The sequence below is a fragment of the Anguilla rostrata genome, chromosome 7 (genome assembly GCF_018555375.3).
Source record: "Anguilla rostrata isolate EN2019 chromosome 7, ASM1855537v3, whole genome shotgun sequence".
NCBI classification, from domain to species: domain Eukaryota; kingdom Metazoa; phylum Chordata; class Actinopteri; order Anguilliformes; family Anguillidae; genus Anguilla; species Anguilla rostrata.
Genome location: NC_057939.1, coordinates 29,328,711 through 29,352,062, shown reverse-complemented (window position 1 = coordinate 29,352,062; position 23,352 = coordinate 29,328,711). Strand labels below are relative to the sequence as shown.

At 43.1% G+C, this 23,352-nt stretch overlaps 1 protein-coding gene across 5 annotated transcripts in view; it reads right to left on the bottom strand.

Moving 5' to 3' along the window:
• Window positions 1-23,352, bottom strand: part of kdm2ab (lysine (K)-specific demethylase 2Ab) — an 87,589-nt gene that overhangs the window by 5,223 nt on the left and 59,014 nt on the right. For all 5 annotated transcript variants that reach the window (XM_064344034.1, XM_064344037.1, XM_064344033.1 and 2 more), the window contains 3 exons: window positions 4,573-4,659; window positions 3,091-3,372; window positions 1,320-2,419 (listed from right to left, as the gene is read on the bottom strand). In XM_064344034.1, coding sequence (XP_064200104.1) covers window positions 1,320-2,419; window positions 3,091-3,372; window positions 4,573-4,659 — 1,469 coding nt within the window. The remainder of the gene's footprint in view (window positions 1-1,319; window positions 2,420-3,090; window positions 3,373-4,572; window positions 4,660-23,352) is intronic.

The following is a 23,352-nucleotide window of genomic DNA, read 5'->3' as shown; positions in this document are numbered from 1 at the left end:
GCTTCCTGTCTTGCAGACCACCTGGATGGGGTCTGCCTCCGCTCCTCATCCCTGTGTTATGGGAGTACCACAGGGATCTGTACTGGGTCCTCTGCGGTTCTCCATATACACCAAATCTCTTGGTTCAGTGATTAATTCACATGGTCTCCTATCACTGTTATGCAGACGACACACAACTCTTCTTCTCTTTCCCCCCTGGTTGATGATCACTTTGGATAAAAGAGTCTGCTAAATAAATGTAATGTAATGAACGCGAACGCAAATGACAAAACGCCAAGCACTGCAGACGCACGGCTCAGTTGCACATACTCAACATGCTTTCTCATGTTCATGTGGAGATAATAATCCTGAGTACTCAAGGGGGTGATCTAGGACATTTGCAAAAGACTGAGCAAAAAAAATCACAAATGAAATAAGATGGCCTCATCCTGTTGTTACCTGCTATAATGCCCCTCGCTGTGATGCTTGAAACTGCCGCTCGCAAGTTGAATTAAGAATTTCAGGAAACACATTTTAGAACGCAATGACACGTGAAACCGGCTTTGCGTTGCTTGAAGCGTCTGCGTTCACGTACTTACGTAGGTCATGTTTCTGGCCTACCTGTAGGCTAATACTTACATATCTATGGCTCTTTATTCCTTACAGAGTATCTATATTTTGTGACAAACACAAACAGGCTTTGTAGAGTGTACATTCCTAAACTCCACATCAAAAATGTCAATATGGCCAGCCAGTTATCATAAAAATCGTTATAAAGTAAGTGAAAAGCACTAAAAGTAATTCAAACATTGCTTACTTAATTATGATGGTGGCTGCATCATTATTTTATGTTTTTAATTTAAATAATGATATTTATTTTATAGAACATTTGTTGCATGAAAAAGAATAATTCATCTAGCAACAGGTAAACAACTGCTGAGGCAACCACAAAAAAAGTTTATTCATAAACTTTACATTATAGTTAGCTATGATAGCCGCTCTCAACTAATGTTAATGTTAGTTAAAAGTAGCCATCGTAATAACGTCAGTTAAAAGCAGATTTTTACACAGGAGCACGGAAAACTTCAGATCTGGGTTCTTGTCCTTGTTTTTTGTACAGCCCACCACACAACATTTCGGCATTTTTATAATCTTGATAAACCCCGGACTGCCAGTAATAAATGGAGTGCAAAAGATTATTTTTCCCCACTGTTAGCCTGGCCTGCGTGTGATGCATAATGCACTCCATTTTGGTGATCATGTCGCTCTGCTTCTGAACTTTAAAAATTGCTGTACATTTTTCAGTGAGAGGACATGGTCACGGTTGTGGGAGGACTCACCACTTGTACCAGCTCTTGCAGACGGTCATGCAGAGACACAGTTCGGCTCGTGTCAGGTAGCGGAACACCGACACCCACACCTCCTTCTCACATCCTGGCTCATTCCCCACTTCCCTGAGCAAGGGATGAGAGAGGATGGAGGAAGGGGCAGGCATAGCCAAAGTGGAGGAGGAGAAAGAGGAAGTGGATGGGCAAGATCCCTCCTTATTCTTGTCCAGACGGCACAATGTCACTCGAGGCTCAGAAGAGACCCCCCGTTGCTCCAAGCGACCGAAAGCAGAACTGGTGGCATGGCCTCCCACCACTGACTCCACCCCATTTTTGAGTTTGAATTTGGGCCGCAGCAGGGATTTGCACTGGACGTAGCCCTGTCCCAAAGGAGGGAGAGGGGGGGCCCGGGCGGCCACAGCTGCCTCCAGCTTGGGCACGATGGCGCTGGGGTCACGTTTGGCTTTTGACGGGCGCTGCAGAGTCACTGTCAGGTAAGACCCATTCACCGGCCCCTCGCTCAAGTCCGACACCAGCAGAACCGGATCGGGCTTGGCCTCTCTGCCGTCTTCACCTTCTTCTTCATCCTCTTCTGTTCCGCCCCAGCACCTACCTCCATTGCAATCTTCTTTCTCCTCTTCCTCATTCTCCCTCACTCTCCCTCTCCGTCGGTGTGGCCTGTTCTCCTTGTCCAGCCTGCCCCTACATTGCCCCTCCTCCTCCCTCTCCTCATCTCCCTCCTCCTCATCCTCCTTTTCTTCTTCCTCCATCTCCACCCTGCGCCGTTGGCTCCGCCCCCCTCCTCTCAGACGCACCCAGCCCCTCCCCCTCTCTCCCCGGCTGTTCTGTACACCCATCCTGAGTCGAGGGCTCAGGCCCAAGGGCGGGTCTCGGGCAAGCCTGCCCCCCTGCCCCGCCTGGTAGGCAGAACCCCTCCATAACCAGCATCCCCTGGCCCTGCCCCTACGGTGCAGACGTCTCCCTGACCCCCTCAGGGACTGGGGACCTCTCAGGCCTCGCCCCAGCTGGTCACTGCCCTCGTAGCTGTCGTGGTCCTGTTTTTGCCGGTGGAGTTTAGGAGAACAGGAGTCTGGAGAGGAAGCCTTTCTCTTCTGTGTGAGAGAGAGAGAGAGAAAGACAGGGAGAGACAGAAAGATAAAAGAAAGCAGGAATGAGGAAAAGAGACAGGGAGACAGAGATAATTTATATTTTATTACTCGATTATGTATAATTATTATAGTTTATTTATATAGTTTTAACATAGACAAAAATTACAGTCCATGTGTTTGTGTACTGTCTGGGTGGAATATGAGAACAGGTTCTAAGTTTCTGGGCAGGTCCGGAGTGAAATGCAGAAAGCATTTTTCAAATGTTAGAGGGCAGTATCAAGATGTTTTCTACCAGGTTTTTTAGCCAAATTATATTATTTCAAAAATGTTGAAATGAAAACATTTTGATCCATGTTATCATTATAAAGTAGGCATGCAAACACGCTTGCAGCTAAAAAAAAAAAGGTTAAAAAGTGATCTAGGGTTATAAACCTTAATGTAATTAAATTGAACAATTGCTAAAATGTGTACAAGTGACTTCCTCAGAAACAGGTGACTGACCTCATGGGATTCTGGCTACTAACTAAATCACCTAACTTAAAACAAGTTGTGGCCTCAGTGAGGAAACCTGCAGCTGTAAATGAAACCAATTCTTCCATTTTGGTCCTCTGAGAAATGACTGTCATCCATAACGTAGCTGATCAGAGCGGTGAAGCTATTTTGGCTCTTCTCACCCGCCTCCTGAGGCGCATCTCCAGAGCCCCTGCCCGCCTCCTGTTCTGCTGCTGCTGCAATAGCAGCCGGTGTGAGGGAGGAGGCACCATGCGGCGTGATCGCGGCTCAGACAGGGTGGAGATCAGAGCACCCTGGCTGCGGTGCGAGACCCTGACCCCGCCTCCACTGTCACCAGCCTTGTACCCAACACCATCCCTGTGAGAGCGCTTAGCTGGGGGGGGCACAGACGGGGAGATAGAGTAGGCAGAGGCAATGCTGTCATCATCACTGCTACTGGAGGACTGGAGGGGGGGAGACAGGAGGGAAAGAGGGGGGAGAGAGAGAAAGCGTGAGAAAATGAGGGAGAATAAAAGGGGCATGAGTCAGTTACTGTCAAACAAGAGAAGCAACACATTTAACTCAATGAGGAAAATACATAGTTACATAATGAACTTAAGAGCAGAAAAAGAGCAAGAGGGAGGGGAGGAGGAAGAGAGGCAGGGGGGTAAAGAGAGGAATAATGTGAAAGACAGGATAAAGCTACAGGTCTGGGAGAGAGATAAGCCCCTTTTCCACTGCAGGGCCGAACGGTTCTGAGCACGGAGAGGAACGGTTCCAATGGTGTTTCCACCTGGAAACGGTTTGGCGCGGAACGATTACAAACCATGCCCAGCATGATATTTTCGGCACGGTTAGACAACCGTGCTCAGTGCAGCAGAACCGTTTGGGTGGGCAGGCTTAATGGCGTTTTCACTGATAGGTTTCACATTACGTCAGTTTTGTGACTCCGCATACGGTCTCTTCACGTCATCTTCCGTAAGCTAGGTCAGTGGAGAAGCAAATATAAATAAAAATGCCAATCAAAAATCATATTCCGTCATAGCAACAAGATAAACCCGACAATAGCCATAAGATATACAGCAGTGAAAACGCTGCTCACTGAATAACGAAATAAACGGGACAAAGTTTAAAAAAATTATATATTATGTCATTCTACAGTCAATATCTGGGACTAAATATTGAATAAATAGGCTACATAACCTTACCATTGGTTTTATGCGTAGAGATGTCCCTTTTGAGACCGAGTGGTCATATATTGTCTTGGACAATCCGTTTATGAAATACATTTCGCGCATTTTTGATGTCTGGGTACATTCAAAACAGACCAAAATACACCGAATCCTCGTCCGTTTCGTCAGCCAACGAAACATAACATAACAAAAACAAAACAGTATGGGGAGCGACGACAACAACTGGCGCATATTACATTCACAACGGGACGCCGTCGCTGATCCACCGCGTCACTTGCTGACCTCACTAGATACTTCCTAGTCCTGGTTTTAGCAGCCCGATGGTGGAAACAGAAACCGTAACCGTTCCCACGAGTACTGAGCAGCGCGGAACGGCATGGAGTGGCCCTGGTAACGGTTCGGCACTACAGTGGAAAAGCGGCTATAGAGGGAGAGTGGTGGAGTGGCTGGGGGGGGGGGGGGGAGCAGTACCACTGAGGTGCAGCCTCTTTCCAGAATGCACTTGGGGCACTCCCAGCAGCTGGGCAGGTCTCTGTTCACCACACCCTCTGCCGGTACCTTGGGGGAGAAGATATGGGAATCATTTAATCAGAGCCTGTAACAGGGAGGATCTACTCAGTGTCAGTAAATGTACAGGTGTATGTAGGTGTCAGTATATGTGTAAATGACATCACGTGCTTTGGATTAGTCATGGGTCTTCAATTGCTTCATTAGAGCTGCTACAAAAGAATTCTGCAGAATCTTTTAGGTGATTCTTAGCAAACTGAAACCTGGCCATCCTGTTTTTGCACCAGCCTCGTGGTTTGCATCTTGCAGTGTAGCCTCTGTAGCATCTGTTCATGAAATTTTCTGTGGACAGAAATTACTGACACATCCAGAGTTTCCCACAGGTTGAAAATTTACTGGTGGTGTTTGACACAGTGTACATGTTTGTGGGAGGATTGTTTGTACTATTTATTGAATTGAATTGTATTGTAACGACTAAGACATCATTAAATTTTGGTGTTTTCACATTTTGTGTTCGGGCACTTATATATATATATATTATATTTTTTGCTAGGGAAATTTAATTTATTTACTTATTTTGGCCGTGTCTCAAATGAAGTCTGTACGGCACTTTTTGCGCAAATTTGTACCGGCGTCAAAGAGAATGAACAGAATACAAAAGGAACCCAAACTAAAACAATTTTTGCAGTAATGATCTCAGTTACAGACAAACCTTTATGCCATCACAATGATTTGGAGGACAATATAATCACATACAAATTCTAAACATTTAAAGTTATGGGCTTTCAAGTCATTTGTGCCTGATATCCAAAATGCCCTCATTTCTAAACACAATGATTTTCATAAATTTTTAAGTAAGTATGCCATACTGTTGATAGGTTTGAACAATTAAGGTAAGCTTTAAGTTGCTTTCTGTGTATTAACTTCATTCTCAACACACATTCCCACACACACACCCACACATTCTGTAACAGCATCCCATTGTTAGAGACAGACGGTCACATATATAGTTCAATCATTGTTCGTAAGGACATACCAGGGTTCATACACTTTTTCACCAATGATTTTCAATGACTTTTCCATGACTTCTCCACAACCTTTAACTGAATTTCCATGACCAAAACAAATGACTTTATCTCAGCGGGACGATTTAAAATTATTTATTGTAACACTAAGTAAAATTAGGTCTGCATCTGAAACATATGGTGCCTCTCTAAAACAAATAAACACCAGACAGACACACTTAGATACATTCTTTCATTTTTTAATTCGAATAGTTTAACATTTTCGTCAATGTCTCAAACAGGGCTCGAAATTGCGACCATTTTGGTCGCATATGCTCCCAAAATTTAATCTGTGCGACTTCGAAATATAATTGGGAGCATTTGTGCGAGTGCAAATAATTGTTCTGGTGCAACCATTTTTTTTTCTTTTTTCAGTCGAACGTCTCTTTCTCTGTACATTCGCTAGTTGTATTCACTCAGTATGTGCCTTGTGAGCTGACGGTGACCCTTCTAATCAATCGTGAGCTTGACATTCTTACCTTTAATGCTGATTTTAAATTGGTTAATATTAGCCTTCAATCACTCCCTTTTGCAGCACTCCACTGTCACGCGACACAGAGAGCTAATGCGTTTACTTGTTACCTGAAGACAAAAGTTTATGTTCAATTTATTAGCGTTATCGAAAGCTGAAAAGTTGAAGCGAACGATTACGGCATTTTTATTTTTTTGAAACATTAACGTAGCGTTTTGTGTAGCGACCCGGTTGAAACAGCTAATTTCTCTGATGCAGTTTACTGGCGGTTGATTTAATTAGCGGTATTAATGTGACGAGAAGCGCTTTGTCGTTTGAATGCATAACACGCAATTCCTTGAAGAGTCGACACATTTTAGGCGTGACCGTTTAACTGTTACTTGTAAACCGTACTGTTATTGTCGTTTTTTATCAATAAAAAATCTATTGCATATATTGTTGGTGCTCCTTACATTTTGGTGGTGCTCCTAACTTTTTGAAATTGGTAGCACCAGTGCTACCAAGTAAAAAAGTTAATTTCGAGCCCTGATATATAATTGAAGCTGCACTTCCCTGGCATATTGTTGGCACCGTAGGGCCTACGTTTACTAACTGCTACATTAGCAGAAGCGTGCCTGTTGGGCGTGCCTGTAAACAGACTGAGCCAGACCGAATTAACTTCTCACACCACCAAAATACCGCGAAGGTTACGTGCCAATTTACGTTTTATTACTATACATACTATTTTTATGATTGGATTAATTAGTAATTATATTTTATGCAACTTTAGCTATATTTCCATTACTTTTCCAAAACTTAAAAAAAAATATTATTTTCCATAACTTTTCCAGGGCCTGGAAATTGCATTTTAAATTTCAATGACTTTTCCAGGTTTTTCATGACCGTACGAACCCTGACATACAATAGCCACAGATAAAAGGGGTGTCACCTGCAGCAGACCATTTGGGTGTCCCCGGGAAGTCTGGGGCAATGTATTTTCCTTCCTGGGAACGTTCACACTTGGCAATCACCACAACTCTCAACAGAATACTTGAATCGCGTCAGTAATTCATCTGACAGTTGCTCAGTAAACAGCGGACTGCTACATGGTAATTTAAACAACTTACGTGATTTGCCACTGCAGCGTGACGTCGGGTTGCGTTCCAGCAAAAGTTGATTCTAGTTAAACATTCTTGCCGCAGGCCGCTGCGTTTTTTTTCGGCACCTCATGCGGTCCCCACTGCCGCAGCCTAAATGCACTACCCCCATTCAAATAAATGGGAAGACTGCCGTTTTTGCCGCATTGCCTGATCTGGTGTGAATGCAGCCTTAAACCCTCACTTGCGGCTGTCTCGTGAGATTCGAATGGAGCGCTTGTCAAGGCACCGTGGCGAGTCTCCCTTTGTGCATAAAAATAAAACCTTTTCAATTGGAAAGTGGTCCTCAGTGTGTTACTTCACCAGTTTTAGAACAACTTCATTTTCCCAGTTTTATTGAAATTTAAGCAGTTCAAGTCCAGTGAATGAACTGAAATGTTACAAAGGTAAGTGGTAAACTGCCAGAGGTTTAAAAAAAAAAAAAGTTTAGGTTACCAAAAACTGAAAAATAATGTAAATATCCATCATAAAAAAGGCCTTTTTCAGGGAACAAGTAACAGCTTTTCTGCAGGAATGGAAGTAAATTAAGCCTTGAAAGTGGATGCAAACAATTCCTACAGGTGTCCCAACTTTTGCTGATTACTTACAAACCCTCTGGCTGTATAAAATCAGTGTTGGAACAGACTGTATTACTACACCCTCCAAAGCATTATTTGGACAGTACTGCACTGCAGGAAGTAGTATATTACTATCATAATGGCAAGAAAAAGGCAATTAACAAAGAAAGACAGACAGACCATTATAACCCTTAAAAGTGTAGGTCTTTCCTTTTGAGAAATTGCAAAGCAAGCCACGGTGTCAGTGAGTACAGTTTCCTGCACCATCGAAAGGCACTTTGAAACTGGAGGAAAGAGACAGGAAGAGGTCTGGCAGACCCAAAGCCACAACAGAATCAGAAGACAAGTTTCTGAGAGTCAACAACTTGCGTGATAGGTGGCTAACAGCAGGGCAAGTATTTCACTCGCATTTGCCCCTAAAAATAGATATGTGTGAACTGGAAAAATAATTTCCGAGCACAGTGTGTGAGTAAAGATTACAACCTACCGTAATCTTTTTTCCCCTCCGCTGCTAATCGTTCAAAAACTACAAGTCCCACATTCCACAAGCCGCAATGCGCCAATCACAGTAGTTTTCTGTGATGACGCAGCTGGTGTCAAGTGAGAATAAGGTGAACAACACTGAAAAAAGTATCAGTATGATAGGCTATAAGTTAACGTTATACGTGCAGACATCGCTAAAAATGAAGCCCATTAATTTTTATTTTGAGCGAAGAAGAGACAAGGAGAAAGAGGAATCCGAGGGGGATTCACAAGGTTCAACTAACGAGGCTTTGCAAGGTTTAACTGAGGCCGCTAACGTTAAAGATAACATGGCGGCTAGTAACGACAGGGCGGCTGAGAACAACGTTAGTGAAGCTACCGTGACTACCGCTGTCACTTCAACGTGCACTGGACCTGATGGAGGGAGAACATACAGATTTAATGCGAATTGGCACAAAATGTTCCCATGGCTAGAGTTCGAAAACAATGTCATGTTCTGCAAATATTATAGAGGGCAGAAACAGGCGGGCAACTCATAGTTTGTGTCAGGAAACCTGCATTTCAACTCTGTTAAAATGCAGTGTCAATATTTTAAAAACTGTTTCAATGTTTCAAAAAGTTGTTTCAGTGCTTCAATGTTTAAAAAAAAAAAAAAAAAAACTTTCAAATATTTTAAAAAGCTCTTGCAATATTTTATTTAAAAATGTGTTTCAACATTTCAGTGTTTTAAAAAGCCGTGTCAATGTTTTAAAAGCTGTTTTCAATGTGTCAGATTTTCAGAAAATATGTTTCAATGTTTCAAAAAGCTTTGTCAATATTTTAAGGCCCATGCCTAGTGTCTAGATACTAGGGTCTTCCACTTCCATAGTCCTCCACTGGTTTTCACATCGTAATTGCACACAAGGAGAAGGAGCACACACACACACGCACGCACAGTATAAATATGTATGCAATAAATTGTTTGTTAATAAACTCCGTTACTTGAACATTTTTCACTGTGCTCCTAAATTTCTTTGTGTGCTCCTAAATCTTTTCATTTAGGTGGTCAAAGGTCAAGGTCACTGTGACCTCACATCCGTCCCATTCTCTTGTGAACGTGATATCTCAGGAACGCCTTGAGGGAATTTCTTCAAATTTGGCACAAACATCCGCTTGTACTCCACAGGGGAGTGTTGTTGAGCGAATAGTCCCGGTTATGATTCACATGGTTGTGTTAAGCTGGGCGTCCACATGGTGTGTATGAGATGACATGGACCAGACAGGGGCACAGTATTCTGCTGCAGAGTATGCAAGGGCCAGTGCTGAGGTATGCAGTGTGGGGGCTGCTGCCCCCCATTTTGAGCCTACAAGCTTTTGACCAGTAGTGTAGTTGTAGAACGTACGTTTTCGGCCTTTTGCCGCTTTGGTAAAAAGGACAAAACTTTAGTGACTGGTCTGCGACTTGCAAAAAACTGGGCTGTGTGCCAGTGTGTGCAAGAAGAGAACCTTGGTTGTTCACCAATGCGAGTGAATGCGTGAGAGAAAGTGCAGTTTGCTTGTTCCGAACTCAATTTGGGTCTTATGTCTGTAAACTTTGTGTGTTAGTTGAAGTGCTTGAATGTCTGCAGAAAATGTTGTATTGTTGTGTCAGGCCTGTTTTGCTATGGGCTGAGCTCAATTTGTGTCTTGCATTTGGAAACGTTATGTGCGTGCAGTGAAGTGCTTGACTGTCTGCAGAATAACACCGTATTGTTGTGTTAGGCCTATGAGATTTAGTTTGTTATATACTGTGTGCACAATATATCATATACAGAACATAATAGCCTATATATAGAATTATTGTAAATAGTACTATAAACAGGAAGAGATTCTGGTCTGATAGCCTAAGGTCCGTGGACACTATACGAGTCCGAAATAAGTGAGTAAGTTTAACAAGTGCGAATCCGCAATAGCTGCGACCGCACACGCATGCATCCACACCCACACCCTCACACAAACACGTGACCTCTTCTTTGGCTCATGACCAACCTTTCCACAAAAACTTGTGCAAATCTGTGAATACATTCGGGAGTTATGCGCCTTTTTGTGATAGGCCACGCCCATCGCCACGCCCCCTCTTAGTCAATCGGCCTTGAAAGTTACTCAGCTCTACCTTCGGGCATAACCAACGCCCATGCCAAATTTCAGCCTCCTGGTGCAAAAACTGTGGCCGCTACGGGGTGGGACACTTTTTGTGGACCAACCGACCAACCAACCGACCGACAGACAGACAGACAGCTATAGAGCTGCCGGTCGCAGCTAAAAAAGAATTAATGATAATAATAGTAACACAAGAATTTCTCCTATATTCCCTTTAATATGATAAAGTGCAAGATGCCTACTTTCCTTGCCCTTAGCAACCCTCTTACACACAGGGATTTTACTACAGACAAGTATTTTACACCTTTGTACTAGCTGTGTATTGTTCATAATGGCTAATCTACAGATCCCGGAAGAGTTATCAATCGTGGGACTAGAACTGGTGAAAGATGTTAAGTGAAGAGGTTAGGAAAGCTGCTATGGAAGCGATTGTGCCTAGATATAGTGCCGTAATTAAGGCTAATCCACATTTCCCTTTGAAAACACAAACTAATCAAGCTATGAGTAAGTGGTGGTGCAGCCACAAGAATTGCATGGAAAAAAGAAAGAAGCTAACAGTACATGGTGGTAGGCGGTCTGCATCCTTTTGATGTGTATACTCTAACTAGAGCTAAATGTCCCGAAACAGATTTTACAAATCACAGAAATTCAGAATGGACTACACCAAGCAATGGGTGATACTGTAGAAATATGTAAGAGAGCTGTAATGCGAGCCCTTGGTGCGGGAACTGATCTGTGTGCTGTGTTCTCCACTAGGGAACAAGGTGAGAATGAGCATTTTGAGAGATATACTGAAGAGAATTTTAAACTCTATGTATTTTACGGTAATCCAGGGAATGAACTGAGTAGAGACAGTGGTGATTTTCTGTGGTAACTGATGGTAGTCTTCCCATTTTTAGAAACAAAGCTGGAGAAATTGGCTATGCTCCGAGAGATTGCAGTGCCATATTGGCATGGGCTGCGTTTAACCAAATGGAATAATAAAAAGTTAAGGGAAAATTTAAACCAAAACTTATAGTGCAGGTTTTCAATTATTTAGTTAAAAGCAAACACTTTTGGTGTAGTACATGAATATTCAATCTTCTGGGTGAATAGGAGACTCCTAACTAGCGCAGGAGCCCCAATACAAAATGAGGGAGTGGTGAAAGAAACTAAGTAAGCAATTGTTCTTCATTTTAGGATAAGACTGGGTGTCACAGCCACCAGTGGTGCACCTCTCAGTGAAAGCAGGACCAAGTAATTAAGATTAACTTTTACCCTTTGAAATTCTTACAGGTCGAACCATGAGGACTCCTGGTGATTTGTGTATTGGTAAAGGTGAATTACATTTGTGGCTGACTGTTTCGTTGAATATTGCAGACTTTTGTCCTAAGTGTGTTTCACAGGATTACAGAACTGGACCAGACCCAGCTGAAACATGGCTGCTTGAATCTGGAGACCAGGTCCTGATGAAAACATATCAGAAGACATTTGGTCCAAATTTGGTCCAGACCACACATGGTTCTGCTCACAATTCCATCAGCTGTTTCCAGTGACCGGAACTCCAGTGTAGTTCCGCATTACATGGTTGAGAAAATACAAGGGTGAGACCCAACAGGGACGATAAGAAAATACTACCAGCACACTGCTCTTATGCTCCCAAGTGATTTTTATTTAACTAAAATCCGTGAGCAGTGAGTCACTGCTCACAGATTTTAGTTAAATAAAAATCACTTGGGAGCATAATAGCAGTGTGTTAGTAGTATTTTCTTATCTTGCATTATTCTTCTCTTTTACCAGGCACCTGCGCTAAATTTTGGATGTGCATATGCCTTTATTATTATAATTGAGATTCAACATGGGGCACAATAATCCCCATCTACTCTTCTGGCCCCTGGGGGCTATTTCTCTGTGTGTATCCATTCAGACACACGTTTCTACAGTACAGGAATGTGCACAAACCCTACAGGCTGCATTTGGATCTGGGATGGCCTCACAGCTACTAAACACAAGGACATTTTTGTCATTATATTGTAATGTTGGACATTTTTGTCATTATGTTGTAATGTTGTATTAATCTGGAAGGATCTGAGAGTGTGGGCTGATACAGGAATAGGTTGGGAGGAGGCAATTAAAGCATCGGAAAAGTTGTACATTAATTAGGATAAAACTGCTGCAAGACTGGAGGAAGATGGTTGTCCCATTCTGAAGGCCATATACAAATAGCCATTCAGCTAAGAAGTGAGGCACAATCAGTTGAGGCCAAAAAGTTATATACAGCTCGGCTAAAGATATTCAAATTCAGCTTTTCACAACTCTGCACATTTCATGTTACCATACATTTCTTTTGGCAAGTCAATTACGGCATCTGCTTTGTTCACATCAGAGGTAATTTTAAAACAATTGATTAGAGACAGATTTATTTCAGCTTTAATTCACTATATCAGAATTCCAGTGGATCAAAAGTTTACATACACCAAGTTGACAGTCTCTTTAAACAGTCTAGAAAATTCCAGAAATTGAAGGGATGACTTTATAGAAGCTTCTGATTGGCCAACTGTCATAATTAGGAGTTAATTGACAACTCTGGCTGTATTTAAGGGCCTACCTTTAGAGCCACTACCTTTTTGCCCTTGATAGCATCAGAAAATTCAAGCAACTCAGCCTCAGAAAAAAAATTGTCGATCTCCACAAGTCCGGTTCCTCCTTAGGAGCAATTTCCAAACAACTGAAGGTACCACAAGCATCTGTACAAACAATTGTATGCAAATATAAAAATCTTGGGCCCACACAGACACTGCATCGTTCAGGGAAGGAGGCACAAATTAACTCCCAGGGCTGAACAAACTTTGATCAGAAAGGTTCAACTGAACCCCAAGACAACAACAAAGGAACTGGTGAAGGAGTTGGAGGCATCAGGTACCAAAGTATCGACATCCACCATTAAAAGAATCCTACATTGCCAGGGTCTGAAAGGTATCGCGCGAGGAAGAAGCCCCTACTCCAAAGCAGGCATAAAAAAGCCAGAATTAATTTTGCAGGTGATCACCAGGACGAAGACCTAGCCTTTTGGAGGAGTGTTCTCTGGTCAGATTAAACACAAATTGCACTGTTTGGTCATAATGATCAGTGCTATGTATGGAGGAAAAAAGGTGAGGCATTTAATCGAAGAATATCATCCCAACTGAAGCGTGGGGGTGGCAGCATCATGTTGTGGGGGTGTTATGCTGGAAAAGGGACTGGTGCAATTCAGAAAAGATGGCATCATGAGGAAGGATTATCTAGAAATACTGAAGCAACACCAAGACATCAGCTAGAAAGTTAAAACTTGGTAGCAGCTGGGTCTTCCAGCAGGACAATGATCCTAAGCATATCTCCAAAGTTGTAACAAAATGGCTCAAAGACAACAAAGTGAAGTGAAAGTATTGGGCTGGCCATCACAAAGCCCTGACCTGAAGCCCATAGAAAAATCGTGGACTGAAATGAAAAAGCCGAGCAAGGAGGCCCACAAACCTGAGTTACACCAGTTCTGTCAGGAGGAATGGGCAAAAATTCCGGCAAAGTATTGTCAGAAGCTTGTGCAAGGCTACACCAAGCGTTTGATTCAAGTTAAGCAGTTAACTGCATAGACCCGGATGACGCCTTTTGGCGTCATAAATCACTACAATTTGTCGTCAACAAAGATCTTTGTAATTTCCGAAGCGGACTCGATTTTATTTTTTTTAAATCAATGAGGGGAGGGTCTGAACTTTGAGTGGCATGCATCTTTAGCCATTTGGGTGCAATCTATGGTGCGGTGCTTTAACTATGTCGACAAAACATGCCCAAATTTTCACGTGAGGTAAGCAATGGAGGCCAGTGCCAGACTTCATGCTACTGAAAGTTTGTTTGTAAAAGCTTTTTTTCCATTTTGAATTCATTTTGAAATGGTTCCAAATAGGGATGCAAATTTAAAGGAATTTCCTTAATCGATAGTTGTTAACCTTAACAATCGTCGATTCATTGATAACAAACGCTAAATACAGCTTATGATATACAGAATACAAAATGCATGTCATATTCCTCAATCAAAGACTTATTATAACATTTGAGAAACAGGCATTCTTGTAGCATAACAAAATAGAATATGAAGGCGTGTAGGCTATTTTAACGGGAAAAGAATTGCGCTCTGTCTCGTCTGTTGCAAGCGAAACCATTGCTCCGCTACGCGCTAGCAGCATTAACATAATCCCTCTTGAAATGGGAAGCTGCATTTGTTGTTGCTTTACTTCCAGCGCTTTGGTGGCTGGGGTGCTGTGGTTGAAGTGTTTTACCAACCTGCCAGCTGCTGCAATGACCCGGTTCAGGTAGGCAGCGAATCCGTTGTTGACGGCCAGTTGTAAAGTATGTGCGAAGCATGGAACTGAGTGCCAACTGACTCGTGTTGTTCGCTGAGACAATGTTCCGCGAGTTGTCGTGAACACAGGCTATTACTCGTCCGGTGAGTCCCCATGAATCCACGGCCTGGTTCAGTTTCTCAACTAAATTATCGGCTGTATGTCTCACGGACATGCTCTTTGTGAGCAGGACCGCCGACTTCACCTGCTAAGCCTGCTCAATGTAGTGGCAAGTGACTGTGATGTAGCTTTTTGTAGTTAGTGCAGTCCAACAATCGGTTGTGAAAGCTACATTTGTCATTGCTAGCTGTGTTTCTAGCTCGGCTTTCGTCTCGTTGTAGCGTGCTTCAACGCAGGTAGTTATGGTACTTCTAGAAGGGATACGATACCCTGGCTCGAGGAAGTTTATTAGCTCTCGAAATCCCTTGCCGTCAACGGTGCTTATTGGTATCATGTCCTTGTCAACCATGTTGCAGATCCTCTGAGTAATACCCTCCGCTCATCTATCGTCACATACCCTCTTTGCCAACACTGAGGTGATGGTAGGTTGCGATCCACTTGGCCCTGGTAGCACAGTTGGATGTACGCTGTTTAGGTGGTACACTAACGAAGTGGTTGAGTCGTTATACTCCAAAACAGCACCAAAGGTACTGCAATGGGCATCATTGTCGTTTTTCAGTGTGAAATATTCCCACAATGGACTACGTTTTGCCTGCTTCATTTTTGTGTCTTGTGTAGGCTAAACTTTGCGGCCTCTTCAATAATTTGGGGCCCTCGCGTGGAGGGGAGACCTTAAATCATTATTACATTTCACACAAAAACTCCCGTTGATACAATTAAAACAAGACCGCAGATTGTTCAGTTAATTGTTTAATTTGAAATCTTATCGATTAAATTCTTATTAGCAATTAATTGGTAGTCAATTAATTGTTAACATCTCTAGTTCCAAAGATGCGTTTGAAGAGACACATGGAGCTAAAAAAGCTTTTGAAGCTATTATTACACACAGTGAGTAAGATTAAGGTTCTGCAAAAAAGAGTGGAATTTTTTTTGCAGAACCACAGTACACGGTAAGTGTATAATTCGTCCAGGTGCGTAGAGCTGCTGAAATCCATCCCGCTAGAGTTGGCTAAGTATCTGCTTTCATTTGCGAATTACGTACTGCGTTAGATTTAAACTTTTCCCTGTGGTTTCCGTGAGTTAACTGTTCACTGTGTTAGGTTACTATCTGGCGCTTTTTGATGCTTAGAATTGATAGATTGGCTACTTTGGCTTAGTGATTGCGATTACTGTATTATTACTGACTGTGAAACTTGTGTAATCAGCGCGTTATTTGATTCAGGTTTTCAATTGTTAATTAGGTGCACTCGGAGCGATGTTAGTGGCACTCCCTCCTAGTTTATGTGTCAGCTCCCCATTCCAGTCTGCTCTCTCCCCCTCAGAAGGCGCTTCCAGCGACGCGGTCCCCCTCGACAACGGAACCTCTCCAACCTCTGCTACCCCCCGCTGACCCCCTGTGAGAACTTCACGGTCACAGGGGGGCTATGGAACTGCCAGTCTGCTACGCGCAAGGCTGACTTAATTTCCGCCTATGCCTCCCTCCTATTTCTTCAGACAACTCTGCTACTCCTGCTGCCCTCTCATCCTCCTACTCCTTCTCCCACACCCCCCGGCTATCTGGCCGTGGTGGTGGTACTGGTTTATTGATCTCCCCCACTTGGAAATTCTCTGTTCTCCTCCTCCCTGACTTGTCTATATCCACTTTTGAATACCATCCTGTCTCTATCACCTACCCTACTAACCTCTATATTGTTGTTGTTTATCGTCCCCCGGGGCCCCTGGGAAGTTTCCTGGATGAGCTAGACACCCTGCTCAGCTCCTTCCCTGAGGACGGCACCCCGCTGATCCTCCTGGGAGATTTTAACATCCACCTAGAGGCCTCCCAGTCTGCTGCCTTCCTACCACTACTCCACTCCTTCGACCTCTCCCTACAACACTCTCCCCCAACCCACAAGGCAGGCAACCTCCAAGATCAGATCTTCCTGAGGAACTGCTCCAGCTCCAATCTCACGGTTACCCCCCTGCACGGTTAACTCTCGTCAACTGTTCTCTATTTTCTCCTCTCTCCTCAGCATACTCCCCCACCCCAGTCTTCCTTCACTGCAGATGACTTCGCAGTATTCTTTGATGAGAAGATTGCAGACATCCGCAGCTCCTTTGCCCCCTCTGCGCCCTCCGCCCCCTCTGCCCCGTTTCTCCACATTCTCTCTCCTCAGACTCTGAAGTTTCCCAGCTCCTGCTCTCCCACCGCCCTACCACCTGCACTCTCGACCCTATCCCCTCATCTCTCCTCCAGGCAATCACACCAAACATCCTCCCATTTGTCAACTCCCTTGTGAACTCCTCCCTGTCTTCTGGATGTTTCCCCTCATCCTTTAAGAGGGCCCACATGACCCCGCTGCTGAAGAAGCCCACACTAGACCCCTCAGTCATCCAGAACTACTGCCCGGTATCTCTCCTTCCTTTTCTATCCAAAACGCTTAAACGAGCTGCATCTAACCAACTCTCTGCTTTCTTCTCTCTGAATAACCTGCTTGACCCCCACCAGTCCGGCTTCAAGCCTGGCCACTCGACAGAGACTGCACTCCTCTCAGTCAGCGAGTCACTGCATGCTGCACGAACATCCTCCCTCTCCTCTGTCCTGATTCTGCTAGACCTCTCCGCTGCTTTTGACACTGTGGAGCACTCCATCCTCCTGTCCTCCTTGACAGCAACAGGGATCTGTGGCACAGCCCTTGACTGGACTGAGTCCTACCTCTCTGATCGTTCCTTCCAGGCTGCCTGGGCTGGTAGAGTATCGCCGCCCCGTCCCCTCGCCACGGGAGTTCATCAGGGCTCAGTCCTTGGTCCCCTTCTTTTCTCCTTATACACCAGATCCCTTGGCCCTGTAATCTCTGGCCACGGCTTTTCCTATCATTGTTATGCCAACGACATACAACTCTTTCTCTCCTTCTCCCCATCGGACACACAGGTCCCTGCCCGCATCCTCGCTTGCCTGAGGGACATCCAGAGCTGGATGGACAATCACCACCTGAAGCTCAACCCGGGTAAGACGGAGCTAATCTTCATTCCTGCTCTAACCTCTCCTCTCCTTGATTTCCCTAGGGGACACCTTAGTGACATCACCCTGTGCCAAGAATCTCGGAGTGGTGATGGACAACAGGTTGTCCCTCTCTAAGAACATCGCAGCGGTAAGCCGGGCGTGCAGATTTTTTCCTGTACAACATCCGGAGAACCCACCCCTTTCTCACCACCTTCTCAACCCAGCTCCTGGTCCAAGCAATGGTACTATCCCGCCTGGACTACTGCAACTCTCTTCTGGGTGGACTACCAGCATCTGCCATCAGACCCCTGCAACTCATTCAGAATGCTGCAGCTCGTCTGATCTTCAACCTCCCCAGACACTCCCACGTCACTCCCTTGCTCACTACCCTCCACTGGTTGCCTGTTATGGCTCGCATCAAATTTAAAACATTGGTCCTAGCATACCAGGCAGTCAAGGGATCAGCCCCAGCATACCTCCACAAGATCTTCAAACCCTACATGCCAGCCAGACCCCTCCGTTCCGCTACCTCAGGACTCCTGGCACCTCCCCGCACTTGCGCTTCCTGATCACGTCTCCTGTCTGTTCTGGAATGACCTTCCCTTGGAGGTCAGAACAGCTGAGACCCTGACCACCTTCAAGAGACAACTGAAGACTCACCTCTTCCGGGCTGCACCACTCCCCATCCCTCCCTACCTCCCTGTAATTGACTGTAAGCTTAGGGTTGTAACTAGGAAGCTGTTTCTTAGTTGACTTAGTTAATGCACTCGTGTCTTAACTACTGCTTGTATTTTTTGCATAGACTGCATTGTTGCTGTTCTTGTTTGTGTTAGATTAACCTACAGGGTCCAAGGTGAACTATGCGGTTGTTCCCTGCACTTGGAACGGTACTTCTCTCTAGGGTTTTCGACACACTTATTCCTGGGTATGGTTATACACTTTGTTGGACATCGCTCTGGATAAGAGTGTCTGCCAAATGCCTGTAATGTAATGTAATTTAATGTAATGAACCGAGGATGAATAATTACTTTTCTTTGGCATGGATCCATTTGAAGACAATATTGGGTGAGTTCTTCTAGTCTTTGAATCCGTCATTGTGCTGAGAATTTTCTAAACCATTTTTATTGATAGTATTTGCGTTTCTCTGCAAACTTGTGAAAACACGCTCGTATAATAAAACAATGACGGTAAATATATATATAAAGTCTGCAGTGTTCGGTTGCTACCATAATGTAACAAACTTTGTTTACAGCTGCAGTTTCTTGCTACAATTACTAATATTGAATATAAATAAAAGATGCAATTTACGCTGTAGTCTGCCAATGTCTAAATAAATAATACGGTACTCAATCGCAGCACACAGGTAGCAGGGATGGCGAGTTGATATTTCGTTTTTTTTTGTTGTATAAATAATAAATGTTTTCTAAATGTTCTCTGAGGCGCTCTTAAATGTACATTCTCTGCTAAGCTGAGCAATGGATTGTAATATGTGTCTGACACCTTTTTTTCTCAGGGAACTGCTATCAGCACATCAATGCACTGCCCCGCCTCCAATCCCCTCAGCTCTGCCATCAACTCCACCTGCTACCTGCCCCCCCCTCCCCCGTAACTCCAACAGCAGTTAAAATAATATAGTAATAATAATGTAAAAATAAAGTGATATTTTTGTTTTCTTTGTAGTTTACTAGTGTTCAAAAACAAAGAAAATTTGTTATACCATAAATAAAAATAAATGTTTATTTATTTTTATTTATGGCATTTAGTTCTTGGGCATTAGTTATATATATATATAGTTAACATGATAACGCATGTTCTGTTATGATGAACGTTTGTCCGACCCTTATGCTGCGTTCAAGACAACTTGGAACTAGTAAAAACCGAGGTCCGACTTGTGAAAAAAGCAACTGAACGGTCGTAGAACTCGGAATTATAGGTCGGAAATTTGAGCATCATTTCTGAGCTCTGAATTTCGGATTGGTGACGTCACAAAGGAGTAACATGGTGGTTGTCTGTGACACTTGGCAGTTGTCTTTAGGCTAAAACAAAACAAATGTGCATAATTTTTTTATTATTCAGTCATTTAAATGTATTTCATGCATTTTTATTTGGGTGTGTGATTATGTGATATGCGTTAGTATTGTTTATGTTTCCCATTCATTATAGCAATATGTGAAATTTAAAAGTTACGATATCCATCAGCAACTTTTTTCACTAGCCAGCTTAGCTAGAAAATGTTATTTTGCTCAGAAATAAATGCTGCAAATGATATAATGAAACACCTGACAGTGATAGCATATTTACATTTCAGTACTACTGCAGCCTAACTGGTTTCGCGTTTTCACTTGATTTACTCATTTTATATACTCAACAATAAAATAAAGCAGCGTTTTCTGTGGGAATCCATGTTTTCCTGAGTAAAACAGCGCATGGGCATATTGTTCAGCAGAAGGGACCTGTCCTGTCGTCCGACAATGTAAACAGGCTTGTCTGTTTAAGCAACTGGCTCGGTGCAAATAAATGGAAGTATAGCCTAACTGCAATATCCTAGTTTGAGTCCTAGTTCTGTATTATACTCCCTTTCCACTGTTTACTGCTCACTTTATTTATTGTTTGTTTTATTTTGGATCATCCTGTTTTGATCCCACATAGTAGAAGGGGATGTTTTTGTGAGCCTTTATTTTCCCCATGTGAGGTTGGACATAATTACGTTGCGATGCATTGAGGTGTATCGTTTTGTGTTAATGCTTAAAAAAACGGGATGTTTTAGTGAACGTTTATAAGCGTAAAGTTGGACACACTACATTGTGTGAGTACTCGTATTACTAAATAATGTTAAATTTAGCAGGTCAATATGCCCATCTGATGTTGCCTGTTGGGCTTGAGTTTGCCATGTTACGATTTGAGCATATTTTGTTATGCTAAATGCAGTACCTTTGAGGGTTTCTGGACAATATTTGTCATTGCTTTGGGTTGTTCATTGATTTCCAATAATAAATAAACATAAATTTGCATAAACCAACCATATTTGTCCACTCCTATGTTGATAAGAGTATTAAACACTTGAAAAATATCCCTTTAAGGTAGCTACATTTTGAACAGATAAAAAATGTGCAATTAATTTGTGATTAATCGTGATCAACTATGGACAATCATGCGATTAATCGAGATTAAATATTTTAATCGATTGACAGCCCTTATATATATATATATATATATACACACACACACTCACCGGCCACTTTATTTTGTACACCTTGCTAGTACCTGGTTGTCTTCTGCTGCTGTAGCCCATTTGCTTCAACATTTGACGTCTTGTGCATTCAGAGATGCTCTTCTGCATACCTCGGTTGTAACGAGTGGTTATTTGAGTTACTGTTGCCTTTCTATCAGCTCGAACCAGTCTGGCCATTCTCTTCTGACCTCTGCCATCAACAAGGCATTTGCGCCCAGAGAACTGTCGCTCACTGGATATTTTCTCTTTTTCGGACCATTCTCTGTAAACCCTAAAGATGGTTGTGCGTGAAAATCCCAGTAGATCAGCAGTTTCTGAAATACTCAAACCAGCCCGTCTGGCACCAACAACCATGCCACGTTCAAAGTCACTGAAATCATCTTTGTTCCCCATTCTGATGCTTGGTTTGAACTTCAGCAGATCGTCTTGATCATGTCTATATGCCTAAATGCATTGCCTTGCTGCCACGTGATTGGCTGATTAGATATTTGCATTAATGTGCAGCTGAACAGGTGTACCTAATAAAGTGGCCGGTGAGCGTGTATATATATATATATATATATATATATATATATACTATATATATATATATAGTATTTCAATTGTGCTTTTGGAATAAAAACATTTCCATCAACATTTTTAGGTCTAGTGTCCTTTCTGGTGCAAGGCTCAGGCGCCAGGCTCTTCATATACATAATGCCACATTGAAAAGCAATGGTAGGTTCAACTGACATGATATTTGCTGTGGGTACTACATACAACCTGGACTTACATTGCAGGATGTTTTAATTGTGGTGAGACATGTACTTCTGGAAATATACTCCAAAAAACATTTTTTTCATAAAACATAAATGAAAAATGTTTTGCTTTGAACTGCTATTTCTGATTATCTAACTCAAAGTACAATTTGGGTTGCCAAGAGACGTCTGATAAAACAGGTATGTAATGCTTGGGGCTTCTTCTTAATTATCATGTAAAAAACTGTAAAAAATAAAGACAGTGAAAAACAGCCAAAAACCATTTCGGGTCCAAGGGTTTAAAAGGCAACGCCGCCAAATACTAACAAAGTGTATGTAAACTTTTGACCCACTGAAAATCTGATATAGTACACAAAACCTGAAATAAATCTGTATCTTAGCTATTATTTTGAAATGGCATCTCATGGAAATAATGTAGATATCCTAATTGACTTAACACAGGAAAGTTATGGTAACATGAAATGTGTTGAGTTGTGAAAAATTTTGTTTCAATGTCTTCAGCCTAGGTGTATGTAAACTTTTGGCCTGAACTGTAAGCGATGCAGCCCTCCAGAGATGCCTGGCACATGCCCTAAATTGTATAGTGGACCAAAATTTTGACTGTTCTTTGAAGGAGACCCTCTGCTCACCCTAGTAGCTGTATCAATCAGACACTCTCATTTAATCATTAAAGTGTATCACATAAAATTGTTCGGTTAGGCTACCTTTGTTATAGAGTAGACGTAATTAGGAAACAGGGATCTGATATTGCAGGTTGGTGGGGAGCCACTGGGTCCACAGCGAATGCCATTTCTATTTTTGCTCCAGCATTTGCTTGAAATAGTATAGAACTGGCATGGTGCCAAATCAGCATGGAGGTGGCAGCTGTGATAGGTGACCTGCTCACACCACATGTACCTGGTTGGGTGCGGCCAACAGTGCCAGGTCCCTGGGTGACGGTCAGGGTGGGGTCCCTGTCAGTAGTCGGCCCATGCTACGAGGGTGAGATCATCTGGGATGGGGTGCCAATTCCAGTAGGGCAGAAAGCTATACTGAAGGCACAGCCTGGGGCGACATAGCTCAGGAGGTAAGACCGATTGTCTGGCAGTCGGAGGGTTGCCGGTTCAAACCCCGCCCTCGGCATGTCGAAATGTCCTTGAGCAAGACACCTAACCCCTAACCCCTAACTGCTCTGGCGAATGAGAGGCATCAATTGTAAAGCGCTTTGGATAAAATATAATCCAACTGGCACTTCTACCACTATCGACTCTATTCTAGTCACTCCAGATGTCAGCACTAACACCTCTGTTCCAGCACTAGATAGCTGGGTGTTGAACCCCAATACCACAATGCAGCTAAAAAGGCAACAGCTGTGACCCAACACTGTTTACCGTAATTGTTGCTTTAACAGTAACGTAATGGCAACCTATCTGTGGTGCAGGTTCTCCCTCCTCCACTAGCCTTCTTTTTAAAATAATTTTTCAACA